The sequence below is a fragment of the Miniopterus natalensis genome, chromosome 10 (assembly GCF_054644295.1).
Source record: "Miniopterus natalensis isolate mMinNat1 chromosome 10, mMinNat1.hap1, whole genome shotgun sequence".
Lineage (NCBI taxonomy): Eukaryota > Metazoa > Chordata > Mammalia > Chiroptera > Miniopteridae > Miniopterus > Miniopterus natalensis.
In genome coordinates this window covers 45,212,057-45,233,982 of record NC_142090.1, presented here as the reverse complement: position 1 = coordinate 45,233,982, position 21,926 = coordinate 45,212,057, and the positions used below count along the sequence as shown (strand labels likewise).

Below are 21,926 nucleotides of genomic sequence, written 5' to 3'. Positions count from 1 at the left end.
CTGCAGCCGCGGCGGGAAGAGGGGTGGAGGGTGGTGAGAAGGGCTGGAGCCCGGGCCAGGAGGGAGGGGGGCCGCGAGGCTGTGCCAGGAGGCCGAGGGGGGCTCGGCTCCCCCGCCCTCCTTCCGGGAGCGAGGATGCGGACTCTGAAACTGGCGCTGCTGGGCTGAGGCAGAGGCCGGGGAGTTGCGGCGCGCGGCTCGGTGAGTGTCTCCTGAGCGCGGAGAGGCGGGAGGCGGAGGCCCAGGAGGCGGAGGCGGAGGGGGAGAATGCCCGGAGCCGCCGCCGCCGCGATGCTGCCGGCTCAGGAGGCTGCGAAGCTGTACCACACCAACTATGTGCGGAACTCGCGGGCCATCGGCGTGCTGTGGGCCATCTTCACCATTTGCTTTGCCATCGTCAACGTGGTGTGCTTCATCCAGCCCTACTGGATCGGCGACGGCGTGGACACCCCGCAAGCCGGCTATTTCGGGCTCTTCCACTACTGCATCGGCAACGGCTTCTCCCGGGAGCTGACCTGCAGGGGCAGCTTCACGGACTTCTCCACGCTGCCCTCCGGCGCCTTCAAAGCCGCCTCCTTCTTCATCGGCCTCTCCATGATGCTCATCATCGCCTGCATCGTATGCTTCACCCTCTTCTTTTTCTGCAACACCGCCACCGTGTACAAGATCTGTGCCTGGATGCAGCTCACCTCCGGTGAGTGCGCGCTCACCTCCGCGGAGGCGGGGGCGCGGGCCGGCCGGGAGCGGCGGGAGTGCCAGGGGCCCGGGCTGCGCGCGCCGCGGGTGCCGGGCAACTTAACCGCTCGGGCGTGGGGGCGTGGGCGCGAGCCCGGGGGCGGACGCCGGGGCTCCCCGGACCCGGCTCGAGCCCCCTGTCCCGAGGCGTTTGAGAACCTCCCAAGTGCCCGGGCGCCGCCCATGGGGACCCGGCGGAGGCAGGGCGTTTGCTGGGCTGAGTCCCCTCAGAACTAAAGGCGCGGAGGGGCCGCGTCCGGAGCGCGCGCCGAGGGGCTGAGCGGGGACACGGCGCGGCGCGCGGCGGCTGTGGAGAGGTGGCGGTGCGGGGAGTCAGCCTGCTCTGTCCCTCTCCCGGACGGCGCCTGTCGCGGCTCCATGTGAGGGTGGGGTGGCTGGAGTGCAATTGTTTCTCTCTGGTCCGGGCAGTTATAAAATTTTTATCATGCATCTAGAAATGAATAAATCCTAATTGTTTTGGGTTTGACCCTTTTGGGAAAAATGTCGCTCGGAACTGTTCTTAGCCGTTCCCCAGCGTGAAGTCTTCGTTTACTTCCTCGTCACGGCAGCGGTGCTTCCATTCCGTCTTTAACCGGAGAGAATCAAGGTCTCGTTCTGGGGACGCGGCTTTAGGAAGATGGGCAGAGAGGAAAACCTGTTTCATTAGCATCTCCGGCCACCCTTTTCCTGTTGGTGAGAGATTGTTGCTAGCTGGAGAATATGAAAGTATTTTTTCCTGAGCATCAAAGTTACTTTTAACCCAGAAAGGATGGGGCGCATTTCCTGGTGGCTTTGGAGAGTCTCGTGAAATAAAACCGGCTCCTTTCTCTACCTGGCGTGAAGCTGATTCCCTCTCTGCCAGCCACCTTGGGTGCCCTGCCTTCTAAAGGCAGACTCCATTCTCCTGCACTGGACACCCTCTTTTTCCAGCATTGTCGGGGTCCTTTTGATTTTATGGATGGTCTGGTGTCTTGGGCAGCCAATTTTCCTCATGTGTTTTGTTTTACTTGATTGCTTTCACACTTCAAAAATGTTACCTTCAAGATTTTGTAGTTATTCTTATGCTCAGGAAGGTTTTCTGGGGAGTAGAGATTTGACCCCTGAGTTTAGGAGTGTCCTCGGATAATTAAGTCTTTAAAGGTGCTGGACAGGAGAGAGAAGGTTCATGATCTTGTACTGAGAGCTGGATGTAAGAGAAGCTGGTGGGAGACTAAGCCAGCATGGAAGTTCTTGCTTTGTATTAAGTTTGTATGAGCTGATTTTCATTTGCCATGAACTGTGAGTGTGTCCCATGTGAAAGGCAAGAAAAGAGCACCAGTAGAGCCCCCATACATATACCATTATCCCCCTGAAATGTAAGCATTCTTTGCTTTCCCTTCTGTCCTTCCACTTCCAACTTCTTGAAGCACCAACCCCCCCACTGCCACACACACACACACACACACACACACACACACACTATATTTTATATATAAATATATAGACTTTTATGGCTATTTCATGTGTGGACCAACTTTGAGATTTGGAATAAATTAATGTATTATAGTTGTTTTTGACACTTAATTCTTATTTGACTTTGAAGACAATAGGACATTGAGGATGCAGGATGCAAGATGCAGATGTTTTGGAAAAAGAGGTGACCCTGCACAGCTCATTTTAATTTTTCTTAGTTAAATGACCTATTTAGACTGGTGATTCAAATTAGATTGTTTTTCAAAGGTCTAAAAGTAATTTGCAGGTGATTTCTCAACAACATATTTCTAAATATTTTATTTTAATGAGGTTTTTGTACTCTATACCAAAGGTTTGTTTTTTCTTTTTTCTTTTCTTTTTTTAAATATAGCTTTATTGATTTCAGAGAGAGGAAGGGAGAGGGAGAGAGATAGAAACATCGATGATGAGAGTCATTGATCTGCTGCCTCCAGCAGGCCCCCCACTGGGGATCGAGCCCTAAACCAACCGGGAATCAAGCAGAGATCTCCCGGATCATAGGTCCATGCTCAACCACTTAGCCATGCCGGCATTTTTTCCTTTTAAAAGGAAAGAAAACTATCTTTGGAAAAGAATTACCAGCTTTGAAATTAACAAAATGTAACTATTACAATAATTTTTCTTCCTCCTGGAATAGAGTACACAAAAATAATTTATTCTGGGGTAGTGAAATATGACTTTTTTCAGAAATTTTACACAAATATATTAGCTTGTTTCCTATATGTCAGTGTAAAATGTGATGATAGCCTTTGTACTAAAGAAGATACAGGGACATGTACTTCGTTTTTGGAGCAGTACAGATCCTTAAGTTCTAGGCATAATTTTAATAGCCTTTATTTGCAATTTATGTGGTATTTTATTTCTAAATAAACCACAGAAAAGCATAACTTTATTAATGAAGTATATTAATTAAAAAGAATGGATAATGACAATGGGGCAATTAAGAATCAAGTAAATTATATTCACAATTTTTTTTTAAGGAATGGGATATAGAAGATACTTCTGAAAAACTTCACATTTTACATGGTTTTGGGGAGTTTTGTTTTTAAGTCTCATGACACTAACAAGAAATTTAACATAATGTATTGTAAGTTACTTTCAGAGTTTAGTTTCTAGCATGTAGACTATTCCTTTTTAACATTGAGACTTTTCAAGTATAATGTGCTAACTATGAAAATGAGACTTAATGTACCATTTGTTTATTAGAGACTGTTTAACCCTCATTGAAAGTCAAATGATTAACTTGTGTATTTAGTTATCTAGGCATTTTAATATAGTAACATCATTAATTAAAGTCAGGTAGACTATAAAATCCCATATGAAATGATACACTAAGGTGATGAGGCAGGAGATTTCCTTGTGGCAATACAACATCAAGTATTATTCTTTTTATGATTCTGAACAATAAACTAGAAAAAGTACTTAGTTTATTGGACCTGAAAATGATGTTGTTTTTCTATACGATTAACAGTGCTGTTATGAACACTCTCCCTCTTCCTTTTGCTCTCCCCTCTAAACCGTTAATAACCTCAGTGGAGTGAAACTACAGAATTAGGAGCTAACAGTCACATTACTGTTGAATGTAATCCTATACTTATGGGCCATGCCTGATATAAAGACTGAAGACATAAAAATAATACATAAATAAATAACAACAATCAGAGATGCGAAATTTTCAAATCTATAGAGAAAGCTTTTTGAGAAGAAAAGAGAGACTTTTCTTCTGTCTGTATGATTTCTCTAACACTAAAAGAGGCAGATCTCTAATTGGTCGGGTAGAATAAAAAAGCCCAGAATTTTAAAAAAACCAAACTCAGGATGGAAAGGGAATTTTGTCACTCTGGAAACTTGATTGTCTGCTTTCTTGGTTTGGTCCTTAAACAGTATTTTAGTCTGTTTCCAAGTCTCATAAGGTGTTATGTTTGTCTTACTGACTATAAGTCATGTCTTGAATTGTTTCCAGAAGCCCAAGTGTTAGCCATTATAGGCCAAGGAAATCTTTTTTTTTTTTTTTTTTTCAAATAAGCTAAAGCATTAAAGCAGAAATTAAGGTTTTTTTAAGACATCCACCACGGACTTCTTGGTTGAAGGCAGCAGATAAGGAGTTACTCTCTTCCGCATGTGAAGAAGGGACACCTGATCCAGGTTGAATTTCCTTATTCACGGGGGTAAGGATAGGAGAAGGGGTTACATTTGTCAGATCCCTTATATTTTGTCACTCTTAGTGTATCAACAAGAAAAACCACCAAGATGGCAAGGCTCTATGGCAGGGGGTGAGGGCTGAATTGCTAGACATTTTCCCTGACCTCCCAGCCTTAGTTTTCCCCAGCTGCTCTTAGCCAGCTTGTTATCTTAAATTTTATAACGTTGTCATTTAGGTGAGATGAGAATCACCAGAGGTAATAATCATTGCATTTCTTAGCCTGCAAGACTAGCCTTTGTATTGGTATACCATCTTATTTCATGGCACCTTGCTCTTTTTTATATATCTTATCAGCATTTGTGATAAGATGTGTTTGTGTATTTATTTGTTTAATGTCTGTCTTCTCCAGTACATTGAAAGTTTGATAAAGCCATGTTTGTCTTTCTTCATATAGCATAGAGGTCAAGATCATGGACAATGGAGTAAAAAAGATGTGAGTTTGAACCCTGACTCTGATAGTCACTGATTTGTGACCTGGGGAATTAATCTCTCTGTACTTCAGTTGCTTATCTGCAAAGTGGGCATATAGTTGTCCTTACCTCAAAAGAATGGTACAAGAATTAAATGAGCTAATGTATATACTGAGAATAGTGCCCAGTGCATAGTAAGGAAACACTATTTGAGAGTTAGGTTCTTGTGTTATTATTGTTGTATCCTGGCACACAATATGTATGTCTGGCACATAGTAGGTATGTTGAGTTAATGACTTTTTAAAAAATGAACAATTAATGGGACAAAGAATGAAAGGAGAAAGGAGTGATATAAAATTTCCCACATGCCATGTTGAGAGGTGAATACCATATACTTTGAAAGCCATGGCGCTCATCCTTGTCATTGGTTTGTGGCATCAGCAGTAATCGTTCTAGAGGAATTCTTCCATTGACTGCAATGGTTGTGACTTGATAGCCTAATTCATGATGAGCTTATTCTCAAATGGAGACTTTTTTTGATGCATGTTTGTTATCACATTGTGATAGAATCAATTATATCTTAGAATTTAGCAAATTTTCCCTTATCACTTAGTTTCTCATGGAAAAAAATCACATTATTCAAAATTGAAGTTTGAGTAAGAATCAAAAGATTAGGCTTTTTTTTCATAAGAGCAGGCATCCTGGTCCATGTTGGCTTTCCTCATGTGCCTTCAGGAGCAATCCAGACAGAGGAGGATGTGTCTTCCAGGTTTCCTCATTTCTCCTTTCTGGGCATCGTGCAGATGTGCTCTTCTTTGACCTGCCGGGGAGCCTGCCAAGCCTGCTCAGATGGGTGGCCCCCTGTGTGTGCAGAGCTATGATGTGAGTGCTCTGGAAAGGGAAGAAGATTGGGACTTTCTCAAGTGCAAACTCAGCATTCAGGACCAAATTCAGTTCCTACCAATGGCTGGTGCTGAGTAGTATGAGGGAGAGCTTGCCTCAAAGAGCTGCTAATCCATCCTAAGTTCAGTTACATAATGGCCATAGAGGGCTTTTTCATCTGCCAGAGCATTTTAAACATTCCCCAGATGCAGAGCAAGAATGTGTACCCTACTGAGGGCAGTTTTCATTTTCTAGCAACATATTCTACTTTTAAGAATTTTTTATTTACTAAGCCAAGCTTATAAAGAAGTGATTTGAAATGAGAATTTAGAAACTAGTGGGCTTTTTTGTTTTTGTTTGTTTGTTTTGCTTTTATGTAATGTGACAGGAATGTGACAATCGAAGAGAAGTTGGAAAATATTAATGTGAATATCAGAACAAATGATTTTTATAACAGATTTTGAGTGAATATGTGTGAAAAATGACAGGATCCATATAACTCATAACATATACTGTTAGGTGATTTTTTTTTCCTTAATGCAAGGCTGCACATTTAACAGCTTTTATTCCTTGTAAAAATGTTAACAAGATGCTTATATACTTCTATAAATCATAAATACATACATACATACATACCTAACCAGAACGTGGCATCAGTGATTGGTGTTTATGTTTGGTATGAGGCTCTACCCAGTAAAGAGAATCCAGACGGCCAGGCCAGTATATTACATTTTATGTGCATACCTTAGAAATCTTTCAAACTGAGCAAAATTTAAAAAGATAAAGAAAAAGAAACAGCAGAGCCTATAGCTATAGTTGAAGTATGTGGCTCAGTGCACTTGTGTGTGTGGTGTGAAGAGATAAACTGCATGAAGAGGAGTAGAAAGAACTTCAGATCACACTGGTGTGAACCAAGACTACTTCAGGAAAATTCTAATTTGGGGGCTTAATAGCATGATAACTAGAAGAGATTTTTTTTTTCTTTAAGATTTTTAAATAATATATATTTTTTATTGATTTTTTTAAGAGAGAGGAAGGGAGAGGGAGAGAGAGATAGAAATATCAATGAGAAAGATACATCAATTGGCTGCCTCCTGCATGCCCACTACCAGGGGTCGAGCCTGAAACCTGGGCATGTGCCCTGATGAGGAATCGAACCAGCAATGTCTTGGTGCATTGGATGTTGCTCAACCAACTGAGCCACACTGGCTGGGCACTAGGAGAGTTTAAAAGTGTAATTTCCATAATAGATTTGAACTTTGGGGGTCAGTACCAGCTTTAATTAATGTGATTTTTCCTTATAATGTGTAAACTGGAATTTTTATTGGATATGAGAAAGGCCAAGGAGCTGACTTTTATTTTTAACAACAACAAGAAAATAATAATGATGGAAAATAAGAGGCTGGTTTATTTAGCAAATAGTAGGTAGATTATTTGATGACTTAAACATAAAGCTGTTATGAAAAGTCGCTGAGGCATTTTAAAAGAGAAATAAACAAAATCAACCTCTTCCAGAATACTAAATATTCACATCATTCATATCATGAAGCTCTCAAATTATGGCCACTATTCTATGACGCTCCTCCTGCACAGGGTCATTGTACCTTTCATAGTTAAATTGTCCTAACTGTAATCTTGAGCACATTTCTCATCTCTTTTCCTAAAGTAAAACAGAAAAATGAGTGGCTTGCAAGAGGAAGATAAATAATTTTTCAATCAGTCTAGACATGATTCTTATTGAACTTCTCTTGGGCAGAATGAAAGAAGAAAACAAACCTTTCTGAAATAGAGTTGCTAGCATGGAATTGCCAAATGGGTCTTGCAAACCTGGATTCTGACATCTTCTCCAGCCTAATGAAACCAGGTCTGTGCCTGCAGGGTAGGTGTGTCTGTGTTTCATAGGAGAAGAGATTGTAAATGATAGGCTGAGTGAAGTTAGCCTAATTGCATAAAATTTTGAGATTATGGCTTATCAATGAAAGAGCTAGTGGAAGAGTAGTGAAAGGTAGTAAAATGGGTGATAAATAATTATTTATTAGAAAAGAGGCCTTAGCTCAGAATCAGACATGTCTAACTTAACCAATCAAGAGCGTTCTCCACATTTTTTGCCCTATTAGAAAACAGTGACAGACAGGAGTTTGAAGGAAATTCAACTCTAGCTTCAGTACTGAATGCATCATAGGCCCATTTACTTAATGTCTAGAGACTATTTGTGGAAATAGTCTGTGTGGGGAGTGCCCTGCATATCCCTTTTTGGTTTTAATGAAGATCAAGAGTGAGGGTGCAAAATCAAAAAGGGAAATGTGTATTAGCACTGTGAGAAGGCTCAGTATTTGAAAACCATGCAAATATATCCATCTGTGAAGAATGATGAGGATTAGAAGAGTGACTCCAAAAACAAATGAAGTATGAGTAAAAAAGACTCAGAGAAATTCAAGGTGGAAAAGCCTGTGGAATTTGATAACATCAAAAGCCTATTGAATTTGATATAATCAATGGCTTACAAATGTATGTACGGGACAGGCAGAGAGCTGGAGTATGCATTACAGTGCAGAGCTGTGTGCAAACCCCAATTACCAAGAAAGAAAAATTATGGCTGCACCCCCTCCCCAATAATGGATTCTAAGATCAAGGAATTCAAAGTTCTTGTATGGCAGATGGGAATATGGAGAAGGACTGAGATGAGCCAACCCAAGAAAGAAAAGGTCACTGTAAAATTCGCTAAAACGCATTCTATAGTTTCTCTTTGAAAATCTGGTTACAGATTATGAAACTAAATTGATTTCCATAGTTCCTTTAATGGGGAAAGGGGACCTACAGTGGGCATCTAGGGTAAATATATTTACAGGATATTTGAAGAACATGTATAGTACAAGTACAAGCTAGACTGAGTTTATCTAAGATTCAGATGAATAATAACCAGCAATATTGTAGATCTGTGGAATACCAAATATGAGTTAACTGAATAGTCACATTTTAATCAGTTAACTGGGCAAGGTGTACTGACTAATTGGCATTTTTTGAAAACCTTCATAGGTAAAGGAGTGCTGTACTGCAGTGTTTTACAAATATGGTTGGCGACACTTTGATGGGTCATGATATCAATTTAGTGTGTAATGATCAGCATTAAAATTTGGATTAGAACAGAATAGAAAATATGAATACAATATAGATAACAAAGGTTTTATGAAACCTTCATTTCCTAAAATATTTACATATGTGTGTGTGGACTAGATTGCAATGTATAGTGTAGTACTTACTGTGGGCTGCATTCAAAACATTTGAAAGACACTATTCCAGGCAAATGATAATATAGTATGAATTTTTGCACCAATTTATAGGTAATTCTATATTATAGGGTAGAGTCAGTAAAATATGCTTAACTTAAGCAATTTGAGACATTTTGCTTTGGTTGCCTTTTCTCACCTCCATTAATGACTTTTACTGCTAATGTACCCCAATTAGAGTATGGGTTGATTGAAAATAAGAATTATTTTCCAGATGTGATTTCATTGGCTATTCATATATAAAAATGACATGGTCCACCTCTAAGCAACAATCGCTCCAAGCAAACATTTTAAAAAGTATACTTAACCAGTGCCAAATGGATATACCTTTAGAAGGTGGATGGATAGTAAAACTTATTTATAAATAATAATGGTAAATACTAACTATTGAGCAACTATCTTTTGAAAAAAACTTTAGTATATTTAACCTTCACAATAACCCTACAGGTTTAGTTTATAATACCTATTTTTGCAGATGAAGAAATTGAGGCTTAAAAATTGTTCACAGTCACAGAGCCAGTAAGTGGTTTGAACTAAAATCAGATTCTCCCTCTGCCCTGTAGCATAATACCTTGGAGTCTGAGAAATTAAGTCTTGCCAAAATTACACCTTGGAAAAATTGACTAACACACATCTGATTCTCAGTGTGGTGCTATTTCTACCACTTTCTTTTGCCTCCCAACTTAATTTACATTTGTTTAGTATAAGTCTTCCATATGCACTTGCACCATTCTATATAACATGAAGGGAAAGAACTGCTGTCTACAGGGAAAATAGTTGTCTACATGTTTACCAGATTTCCCTCTTCAAGCATGCATAGGTGTAATGAGGTACTCCTCATCCTATCCTTTTCATTTCCCAAACCCAGAGTCTGGGTGGGTGGTTCTTTGCCCACACTGTCGCCTTGGTTATATCTCTGATCTCATTGCTGTTAATCTTTGGCTGTGCATTCTACAGGACAAGGGCAAGTGTCAGCATTACTGGCTCTGTATCATCTGTTCCTGCCCTGAATCAAATGCAGAAACATTCTTAATAGATTTGCTTAGTGATGTTGGTGGTGAAAGTGGTGATGTGAATAGGATCACCAAGTCACAGACACCGTTCCAGAGAGGGTAATAAGAGACCTGACAGCTTCTGGAGGCATCAGAGTTGGGAAGTGGGTTGTAAGATTTGTATCTTGACTTGGCCACTTATTGACTGGATGATTTTGGCCAAGTTATCTAACTACTCTTTTTTTTAATTTTTAATATATCTTTATTGATTTCAGAAAGAGGAAGGGAGAGGGAGAGAGAGAGAGAAACATCAATGATGAAAGAGTCGTCATTGATCGGCTGCCTCCTCCATGCCCCCACTGGGGATCGAGTCCACAACCCAGGCATGTGCCTTGACTGGGAATCAAACCCTGATCGCCTGGATCCTAGGTCAATGCTCAACCACTGAGCCATGCCCAGCCTGGCACTACTCTTGACTTTTCATTTTTTAATGCTATTTTTCTAAGTTGTATGTAATTGTATTCCCAATACTAAGAGATTAAAAGTTTTCAACATTAAAAATATGTCATCTGTTAACCAATTGTTTCTGAGCATTTACCAACAAAGTAAATGTTAGGAAAATAAAAAATAGGGTGAAATTAAAGCAGAAGGCAAGTAGGGTGTAATCCTAGACAAACACATGGGTATCCAGAATTAGATTTCCTCAATATAATGACCTTAAATAAAAATACCTATCTTCTGTGTTCTTAAGATTATTAAATTAATCCAGGTAAAACACTTACAAGTATAACTAGCACATACTAAGTAACTCAATAAATTTTAGCTATGATTACTGCTGCTACCATTAAAGAGAACAAGGCTGGAGGAGTGGTTAGTATTAAAGAAATTTAGACAGAAAAATTAAACTCACCATGCCCAATTTAAGGGACAGTTTTGTTTCATAACTTGTATATGCCAGACATACCTTGTTCTGTGGATCTAGAAAGATAATGGCTATGAAATCCTTTTAGAAACTGCACAGTGTTGTATAAATGCCACTGTGATTCCTATAATGGACATTGTACATTACTAATAAACACCATATTCAGTTAAGGGTTTGATTTGGTGTTAACAGGGTCTAGCTCTTCCATTTTATTTGTCTAGAGTAATGACTCAAAGTAACATGAATGTATTTTGGAGATGATTTTAAACTGTTTAATAATTTCAACTGAACAAACTTGGGGGAAAAAGCCATGTTTTAAAGTCATTGTGAGTCAATCATTTGATTATGTTAAGACATAAGCACGTAGGCGTTCTTAAGTTTCCCCAAGCGATAGGGAAATGACCAAATTATTTCTTCTTCACACTTACCAAAAGCAAAATGGAATATTCTCAACTTGTAATAACATCATATAACAACAGGAACAAATCCAAAGCAGCATTTTTTCTGTTTTAAATGTAGCTGTAATGTTTTGAAAATTGCTCCTCAATATTATATCTGCGAATCTTTATTTTTCTTCCCAAGCATAGAAAGCAGTGATTTAAGATTCTCTGACTTATGCTCAAATGAAATTATATTGCTGTTTTTCATTAACATGTCAATTTCTTATAATTCTTTAGCTTTTCTAAAGAAGCTTAAAAAAACAAACTTCAACATTGCTTCTTATTAATATTTTCCTTTCAGGTTTAAAAACATCAGCTTATTATAAAATGAGACTATCAGTTTGTTATTACTACGTCTATGACTATGACTTAAGCCACCGTTGAAAAATGAATAAATGAACATTCTCTGCTCTACATATTATCAATATGCCTTTTATGGTGACTACCGAGAGTTGATATTGACAAGGGAATTTATTAACTAGGCATCTTGAGAGATGCTGGTAAAGAGATGTTGGTGAGCACAGCTGGATAGTCTCCCATATGCATCCTGTAGGTCACAGCGAACAGCTCTGCTCTTCCAAAAATTTGGTCTTCTGCAAAGGGGTTCTCTAGCAAGATGAGCTAGGATGGGGAAATGGGCAGGATCTGCTCAGAAAGTTAGTTCATTTTACTGAGGACCCCTCCATTCACTGCAGGATGGGCTCTAGAGGGAGCTCCAGCCCTGTCATCTTGTGCTTATCAGAACTTCGCCTTCTATAGGGTCAGGTCCAGAGTCATTTTCACCCTGACACTACTTATAAGATAACATTTTAGAAGATGGAGGGCAGAAGAGAAAATATGAAGATTGAAAAAGAATGAGAAAAGGGATTTATCCAGAATACATGCAGTAGGAGGACAGCTCTTTTTACCTACAAGGAAAAAGCCAACTCCTCCTGGACTTTCCTACAGCACATTGTCTTGATATAAATTCTTTTAAATTAGTCTCTATAACTTATCTGACCTTCTGAGCAGCTTTTGTGACTCTAGAGTGGCCTACTTTTTTAGAGGACTCATTGACATGGTGGTCTTTGATCGGAACATTTTAACTGTTGTTTCTTCGCCTGGAGATGGACACTTTGGAATAACTGGGACATCACTGGAGAATTCAAAAGAAGATGAGGGATTCAGAACTACAGGATTCTAAACAACCATTTGATCTTGGTGGCCACGAACTATGCATTATGGTTGCATTTCTGCAGCAGCTCAAACATGTTTTGCAAATGAAAAATGAAATTCCATTTCTTGGGAAACTTTAAGGACTTTTCAGAATTTAAAAATAATATTTTTGGTAACTCAGAACATGGACCCCAGCCACAGGCAAACAATACTTCGTAGGATCAGGATAAAAAACTGGGTATCTAATTTCATTACTAGCTTCTACCTATCATATTCAGTCTCCATTTCCTTAAAAACAACAGCAAAAAAGAAGGAATGAGTGCCTGCTTTCTCCCTAGCCATTGCAATCAGACACAGTCATATGTTGTGATATAGCATTGGTCACTAGAAGCCACTCAAAACACAAATTCTGTTCTTTTTTCTTTTCTCTCTGAAAAATGAGACCTGAGCTCAATCCAGTTGCTATTTTATCTCTTTGGGAGCCTGAAGTGCAGAAAGTTCATTAGAGGAAAACTTCCAAAAAGCACACGTTCTTGCTCAACATCAAGCCTTTCTTCCCATCTCACCCTCAAAAACATTATTTATAATCCTCACCAGAATTCCTCGTCGGTAGACCAATGCCCCACTCTGGCCCCAGTGTCCACTGAAGTGTCTGTGCTTAAACAAGCCAAGCAGAAAATTGGAAACTGTACTGATCCTGCAGTTCAATACAGCACCCTAGCAATGTGGTGGGACCTCTTAGAATTTGGGAGCTGATTCAATGTGCATAGAACAAAGGGGAAAAATTCTGCAATTGATGTGAGCTCATTTGTCAAGGACTGTTCCCTTCCTTTGAGTGCTGCTAAAGAATTGATTTTTTTTTTTTACAAAAGGTCTCTCAATCTAATGATTGAGAGGTGGTCCCTAAAAACTAAAGTTTTAATTGTGAGATTTTTTTCAAGTGATAGAACGAGTCTCATATATAATTTTTTTTTCTTCAAGTTTCATGCTGACATGAGAATTTTTTTTCAAATGTGTTAAAGTATTATCTGTTTAATGTAGAAATATGACTTATATGAAGGCAAGCTTGAACTTATGTAATGAAAGAGAAGATGATTTAAATATCTTTTGTAATTATAATGTTATTTAGCCTAACTATCATTCTGGTTTTGTTTAATATTTGCAAAATGAATTGTTTCAGTTCATCTGCAAGCATCTTATGAACAATATATTTTACATTTGTGTGCATGTTCCTGTGTGTGTATTTGTGTGTATGGTTTAAAGAATAATGATAAAATGACCATTTGTGTGTCTGCCACCCACTTTTCTGATTATATTCACCCAGAGAGGTAGCCACTTTCCTGAGTTTTGTGTTATTAGCCTACATTCCTTATTATACTAATGTACATATACATGTAATATATATATATATACATCATCTAATACACATTAGTGTACATATTCCAAAGTAACACATTCTTTGCTTTTTATCTTTCTATTTTTAAAGGAAATGTTTTTAATATTTCATCATTTAGTATGACATATGGAGTAGATATTTTTTCAAATACTTTTTATTTGGTCAAAGAAGTTCTGTTATATTTCAACATTGATAAGAAGTTTTTTAGATTGTGAATATACATTGAATTTTATTGAATGCATTTTCTGCATCTGTTGAGATGACCAAGTAACTTTTCTGTATTAATATATATTGATGAAGTGAATTATAATACTAGATTATCTAATGTCAAAATAATCCTGCATTTTAAAAACAATACCACTTTGATATATACTGTGAGTCTCAGTCTCTAATAGTTTATTTAATATTTTAAAAAGTATTTTCATGAGTAAGGTTGGTCTTTATTTTTTTTCTTTGTCTTACTGTCTGTATCTAGTTTAGGCATCATGATTATGTAAGATTCATAAAAGTAGTTGAGAAGTCTCTCTTTTTCAGTTTTTGAAAGAATTTGTGGCAATTGTAATAATCTGTTCCTTGTATGTTTAATGGCATTATCTTATAAAACTGTCCAGGCCTCATATTTCTTTGTAGGAAGATTTTAAACTACTGCTTACATTTGTTTAATGGTTATAGAATCATTCAGATTTTTATTTTTATCTTTAATCAGTTTGTAAAGATATATTTTTCTAAGAATTTTTCCATTTTATCTACATTTTCAAATTTATTGGCATATAATTTTTCATACTCTTACAATCATATGAGTTGTTTATTGATGTCTTCTCTGTTTCCTTTAGCTCAACTTTGCCAAAAGTTTGCCAGAGTTATTAGTCTTTATAAAAGAGCCAACTTTATCTTTGTTGTTCTTCTCCATTACCTTCTGTTTTATAGCATTAATTTTTGCTTTTATTTTTATTTCCTTTTTTTCTATTTGCTTTGGGTTTATTCTCTTATTCTTTTCTAACTTCTTAATTTGGTTACCAAACTCATTAATTTTTAGCTGTTACAAACTTATGAAAAACTGCTTATCTAGAGGGAGACTTCTTTAGACATCATCCTTAAAAGTTTTGATCAGGAATTACATGTAACCAATCTCAAGCATAACCTAAAAGGAAAAAAAAAAAGATGCTCATGAAAGAAAGCTCAAGTTGCTTGTTAAAATATTTACAAATATTATGGTGGTATGGGTTTATACAAATTCAATATAAATAATATTGAATGTATATTCAATATATTTAATGTTCTCTTTTTCTTATATGAAGTAAACATAATCAATGTTCTTGCAAAGTTTACATATAGATGTTCCAAAATACCCTCCCATGTATTCTAGCAATTGCTGTTGTACTAATATCACTTTTAAATTGTGTCATGAAAAAGATGAGTAGAAAACTCTAAATCACTAACATTCAGCTGGTGCCACCAAGGTCAGTGTCAGCTTTGTTGTGCATTTGATTCTTTGGATTCTTGCTTTGTCTTTTTTCTTACCTTTAAGGATTTCTCTTACAGTCAGCTCAGCCATGTGTGTTAAAAAGTGTTCTGGATTTTTATGCAGAATTTTGAGGTGTTCTATTTGAGAGGGTTTTTGGGGGGGAGTAATATGTCTGCCATATTGCCTAAGATGTAAATCCCATGAATAATATTCAGTTGACTTTGCTTAGGTTAGTTCTATAGCCACATAAACTCCAAACTTCAAAGTGCCAGTCACCAATTTATGTCATTGCTAAGAGAGGCACAGGATCAGAGAAATGTGAATTGATGTACGCAAACTAATTATAATTTCTGAGCTTACTACTCAAAACTCATAAATCTCCCACAGTGAGTTAGTGTCATATTTTTCTAAGATGAAATATATATTAGGAGCAAAGGAATGAAGGTCTCTACTTTCAATGGTATATGCTACAGTGTAATGCAGTAGACTTCCTTTAGTTTTAATATGAAAATACCAGGTGAAATCACAGAAATACTGTAATTTGGGTTCTCAATCCTTTTTTTATTCTTTCATTCATTAATTTACTCTTCCTTATTGTGTGTCTGTGACGTGTATTAGAGACTAAAACACTTTCTAATATTTAGGATTTCTTTGTGATTGGCTCTCTTCTTAGGTTTGGAAAGAATTTTTTATCACTAATAAGAGAACTGTGGAGGCAGCTGTACTATACTAGATAAGTGCACAAGCTCTCAAATGTCTGGGTTTGTGTGGTGGTTGCTTCATTTACAAGGTCGTCGTATGACCTAGGGACAGTGTTTTGGCCTACCTGTGCCCTAGTTTCCTTGTCTGTAAAACAAGGATAAATATAGTACCTATCTCATGTCTGGAACACAGAAAACACTCATCAATGTTAGGTATTAGCATCAGCTTCGCCATCATTGGCATCATTATCATTGTCATCACTGTCGAAAGGCAGTCCCAGAAGGAACAAAAAGAAGTAAAGGACCTAGTATGTTGCTGTTCTATATAAACTTCACATAACCTCATTATTTTATTTCTCTTCTAATCTAGAAAAGAAATCGTACATATTGGAGCTGTCAATTCATTGCTACTCCATTTAAAAAAATATATATATCTTTATTGGCTTCAGAGAGAGGAAAGGAGAGGGAGAGAGATAGAAACATCAATGATGAGAGAGTCACTGATCGGCTGCCTAGCCCGCAACCCGGGCATGTGCCCTGTCCGGGAATTGAACCTCGATCTCCTGGATCCTAGGTTTGTGTGGGGGCTGATGATAGCGAGAGAAGAACAGAAGAAGCTGTGGAACTTCCCTGCAGTGGGTGCCCTTTGGGCCCTCTTTTGGGGTTGGAGATTGAGACCTGTAGAATAGCATTAGGGCTCATGCAAGAATTGTAGTCCTTAGCAATTGCAGCTCCTTTTGACCTTCTTACTGGAAGTTTCTTGAGGGCAGGGATCATGGCTGTTTTCGTCACCATTGTACATTTAGTGCCTAGGTAGGATGCTTGTTGTAAATTTGCCTTATCTTCCAATGCACTAACTTATACCACAACTCAAAGCTTTATTCTAGGAAGTGGTATAAAAACAAATTCTCTGCTCTTTTTAGAGAAGGGGTCAACATAGTGATTTTCCCACAGAGTCAGTACAACTGAGTATCTTATTATTTCTGTATGATTTAAGCTCTACTCAAGAAAACAGGTCTTATTTTTATGGTTTATAAATTTTTACCTTAACGCAAAGAATAAAAATGTTATAGAACCAAGTAAACACTAACATACATATAAAGTTGTTTTCAAACATATTATTTTCCAAAAGAAATTATTTTGGTTCTCAGCCTTTAAAGTAACAACCATAAAATCTTAGAGTACAGCAAGGTGGAAAGATCTAGAGGACAAAGGAAAATACAAAAAGACGGAGAGCAGTATAATTCAAGGAGCTAAACAGATGGGACTGGCATGTGATGGAGCAGCAGTAATCTTGTGCAGTTTCCACTATCCCTGCTCCATTTACAGACATTTATATAATGGTTGCAAGAGGAGAACTGATCAGGTAACGTCTAATCAGAGAACCAAAAACCCTTTTGTTCCTTCTCCTCCCCCGCCTCCTTCTATTTCTTTGCAAATTTAGCTTGACATTCAAATTCTCTGGGAAGGAGAAAAAGCATGGAGTTTATAAATGAAAAAATCTATATAGGTAGGGAAAGACCATTTTATTTGGAGCGTAACAAAAAGACAATACAAAAAAAATTAATTCAAGCCTCCTTTAAAATACAATAACATCAGTTTGCTGATTCCAAGGGCAATAATAAAGTGATGTCATAAGATATATTTCATAATCATTTTTTTCTTATAAAATAATTGTTTTACCTTTTTCACTGTTGTAAGTTTTTAAAAAACATAAATAAACCCTCAGATATAAGAAAATATGTAGAATCTAAGGTGTAGTTGTAAGGTTGATATTGAAGGAGAACAGTTTTGGGAAATGAATTTTTCTCTATGGTAAACTCCAGACATAAACGGATCCCTTTCATGATATTGCTCAGTTACATTGTTCACAAGGCTTCTTTAAGAAGATGCTCCTTGTCTTTGATTTTGAAATGACTTTGTGATGTCTGGCTGCTATGGCAACTGCTATTTTATTAAAGAATAACATTTATAATCAACTAAAATTGTCAACTTGTTGGCATGCTACTTTAGATTTCTTTTATATTTGCTCTATTTTCTGACTTATCACATATTTGATATAATCTTACGTTTTGGAAATGCCTATATTTCTGTATGTTTATTTACATATTAGATTAATATTGTTGTTATGTCTAAGGATTCAATGTTATTGCAAAGTCAACTCCTTTTGCCCACAATAGTAGCATTTACTGTAGCTCACTATGTACAATTCCAGTGCACTACATATTACCTCATGTAATCCTCATAAAATCTGTGAGGTGCTATTTATTCTTGTTGCTGTTATCTTTCCATTGATGATGAAATTGAGGCACAGATTGATTAAGAAATGTTGCCAGGAACATACAGCTAGAACTGTGCTGTCCAATCTATAGTTACCTCTAGTTACATGCAATTACTTAAATTTAAATTTTAGTTAAATGGCATTAAAAATTTAGTTGCTCAGTCACACTAGCCACACTTTGAGTGCTCAATAGGTCCATGTGCTCAATAGGTCCATATATTGGACATTGCAGAACAGAACATCTCTATCATTGTAGAAACTTCTATTGGACGGTGGTGTTGAGGAAGCAAAGCCAGGCTTGAACCGAGGTGGTGTGGTCCCAAGGTTCATACTCATAACTGCTACACTGAATTGCCTTATTTTCCCCCTCTTAACTATAAAGGGACTAGTATCAAAATCTATAAGTTGATGTTAACTTGAAGGATAAAGGGCAAGATTAAAGAGTAAAGCCTGAATGGAAGATTTATCCATTCATTCCACAAATCTTTACTGAGCACCTGCAGAGTGACAGGTACTGTTCTAGGTGCTGTTGATACAGCAGGGAACCAAACATGGATTCTCTGACTTCACAGAACTTACATTCTACTGGTGCAGACAAACACAAACAAATAATGAAATACCTAATATATCAGGTGGTGATAAACACTGTTGAGAAAACACAGCAGGGTCAGGATGATGATAGGGAGTGCTGATGAAAAGTCTCTCTGATGCCCCGGCCTGTGTGGTTCAGTGGTTAGAGTGTCGCCTGCACACTGAAGGGTTCCATTCCCAGTCAAGGGCATGTATCTGGGTTGCAGGTTCTATCCACAGCCCTTGTGGGGTGCTTGCAGGAGGCAACCAATTGATGAGTCTCTCTCACATTGATGATTCTCTCTCCCCCTTCTCCCACCCTCCCTTCCACTGTCTCTAAAAATCAATGGAAAATTTGTCCTCAGGTGAGGATTAACGACAACAATGAAAAAGTCTCTCTGATAAAACACCATTTAAGATGAGACCTGAGAGAGAGGACAAGGGAGAAGTGAGAGAATCCAGGCAGTGGGACAGCAGTGCAGAAGCCTGAGGCAGAGATCTGTGAGTTCAGCTCCCACGGTCAGGCAGCCACAGAAATCCCTTCTTTCCATGTCATATCCCATCTGTTCAGCTGTTCTTAACCATGGTGGGATGTCCCCTTTCTTTCCCAGTTCCTATATATCTTTGTTTGAGTCATTAGAACTGATTTCATTTTCTCATATAAATATTCATAATTTTGTAGTTTTCAGACTTTAGAACGTAAAGAAATCTTAGCACCGTCCCATTATGGTCTTAAAGGCATTTACAGGATCATTTTTATTTGAAAAGTCTTTCTGCTTTTCATGGGTTCCTTCTCCCAATAAATGGGACTAGCCTACCAGATCAGCAGTTACCATATGTAAAGCCAGGCTGATAAAATTATTTTCAGAAGAAAATTAAGTTGAAAAGAAAGAAAATCATTGTCTAAAATTTAACTTCTAGACTCAAGAAATAGTCTTATGAATTTAATTTTTAATTTTTAATGGTTTGACCAAGCATGAATTCCAAGTTTCTGAGTAAATTTTAAAATTTATTTATTTATTTTATTCTTTTCCATCACCATTTATCTCTCCTATATAAGCTTCCACTTCCACCCTCCTTCCCCCCACAATCACCACACTGTTGTCCATGTCCATGAGTTCTTTCCCTTTTGCTCAATTTCTCCATCTTCCCCCTAAACCCCCGACCAGAGCTGTCTGCCTGCTCTCTATCTATGAGTCTGTCTCTATTTTGCTTATTAGTTAAGTTTGTTCATTAGATTCCGCATAAGTGAAATCATATGGTACTTGTCTTTCTCTGACTGGCTTATTTCACTTAGCATAATGTCCTCCAGGTCCATCCATGCTGTTGCAAAGGTAAAATTGTCTTCCTTTTTATGGCCGAGTAGTATTTCATTGTGTAAATGTACAATGGCTGTTTTATCCATTCATCTTCTGATGGACACGTGCTGCTTTCAAATCTTGGCTATTGTAAATAATGTTGCAATGAACATACAGATGCATATATTCTTTTGAATTAGTGTTTGGTCATAAGGCAGTTTCATTTTCAATTTTTTTTAAGTAACTTTATACTGCTTTCCACAGTGGCTGCACCAATCTGCATTCCCACCAGCAGTGCACAAGGGTTCCCTTTTCTCTGCATCCTTGCCAATACTTGTTTATCGATTTATTGATGATAGCTATTCTGCAAGTGTGAGGTGATATCTCATTGTGGTTTTAATTTGCATTTCTCTGATGATTATTGACGTTGAGTATCTTTTCATATGTCTATTGATATCTGTATGTCCTGTTTGGAGAAATGTCTATTCAGGTACTTTGCCCATTTTTTATTCGGATTGTTTGTTTTTGGTGTTGAGTTTTATAAGTTCTTTATAAATTTTGGATATTAACCCTTTGTCTTTTCATTTTGTCTGTGGTTTCTTTTTCTGTGTAAAAACTTTTTAGTGTGATGTGGTCCCATTTATTTATTTTTCTTTTGTTTCCCTTGCCCAAGGAGATGGATAAAAAAAATATTGCTATGAGAAATGTCCAAGATTTTACTGCCTATGTTTTCTTTTAGGATTTTTACAGTTTCAAGTCTAACATTTAAGTGTTGAACCCATTTTGAATTTATTCTTGTGTGTGGTGTAAGAAAGTCGTCTAGTTTCATTTTTGCATGTATCTGTCCAATTTTCCCAACACGATTTATTGAAGAGACTGTTTTTACTTCATTGTATGCTCTTGCCTCCTTTATCAAATATTAATTGACAATAAAGGCATGGGTTGATTTTGGGGCTCTCTGTTCTGTTCCATTGATGTATATGCCTGTTCTTGTGCCAGTACCAAGCTGTTTTGATTACGGTAACTATGTACTACAGTTTGATATTAGGTAGCATGATTCCTCCAACTTTATTTTTCTTTCTCAAGATTACTGTTGCTATTTGGGTTCTTTTGTGGTTTCATATAAATTTTTGGAATATTTGTTCTAGATCTGTGAAATTTAAAAATTTGAAGATAGCAACTACATTTACACCCTAAATGGATACATTCAATGTCTTGTTTGCCATTAGCATTAGTAAAGATTTGTGTCATAAGGCAATACCTAGAAATTTCCATGCACTCTCCCTTTGTGACTGTGGCACTATTCATCCCTAGGTCTCTACATCCTGTAAGTCCAAGTCTATGCTTTCCTTTTCTCTGTTAAAAATCTAGTACAACTGGATCACTACTCCCTTCTCCTCATACATGTGAAGACAAATGAATTACTATATGTAAAATTATACTTTTATATTTATATTCTAATCATTTTACATATAACATACTTTTACAGGTAAAATTCTTAGAATAGTACCAAGTACATGATAAGAATTCCATAAACGGCCCAGCCAGGCGTGGCTCAGCGGTTGAGCGTCGACCTGGGATCCAGGCAATCAGGGTTCGATTCCCGGTCGGGGCACATGCCCGGTTGTGGGCTTGATCAATGACTCTCTCATCATTGATGTTTCTGTCCCTCTCTCTCCCTCTCCTTTCCTCTCTCTG

General features: G+C 37.7%; 1 protein-coding gene across 2 annotated transcripts in view; it reads left to right on the top strand.

The window, feature by feature from the left end:
* The first annotated feature begins 267 nt into the window (after positions 1–267).
* Positions 268–21,926, top strand: part of LHFPL3 (LHFPL tetraspan subfamily member 3) — a 560,968-nt gene continuing 539,309 nt past the window's right edge. The window contains exons 1-2 of one of the 2 annotated variants that reach the window (XM_087821105.1): positions 268–694; positions 11,664–13,800. In XM_087821105.1, coding sequence (XP_087677231.1) covers positions 268–694; positions 11,664–11,746 — 510 coding nt within the window. In that variant the 3' untranslated portion in view covers positions 11,747–13,800. Of the gene's footprint in view, positions 695–11,663; positions 13,801–21,926 lie in introns of those variants that run through there. The other variant, XM_016219577.2, reaches the window with a different exon arrangement.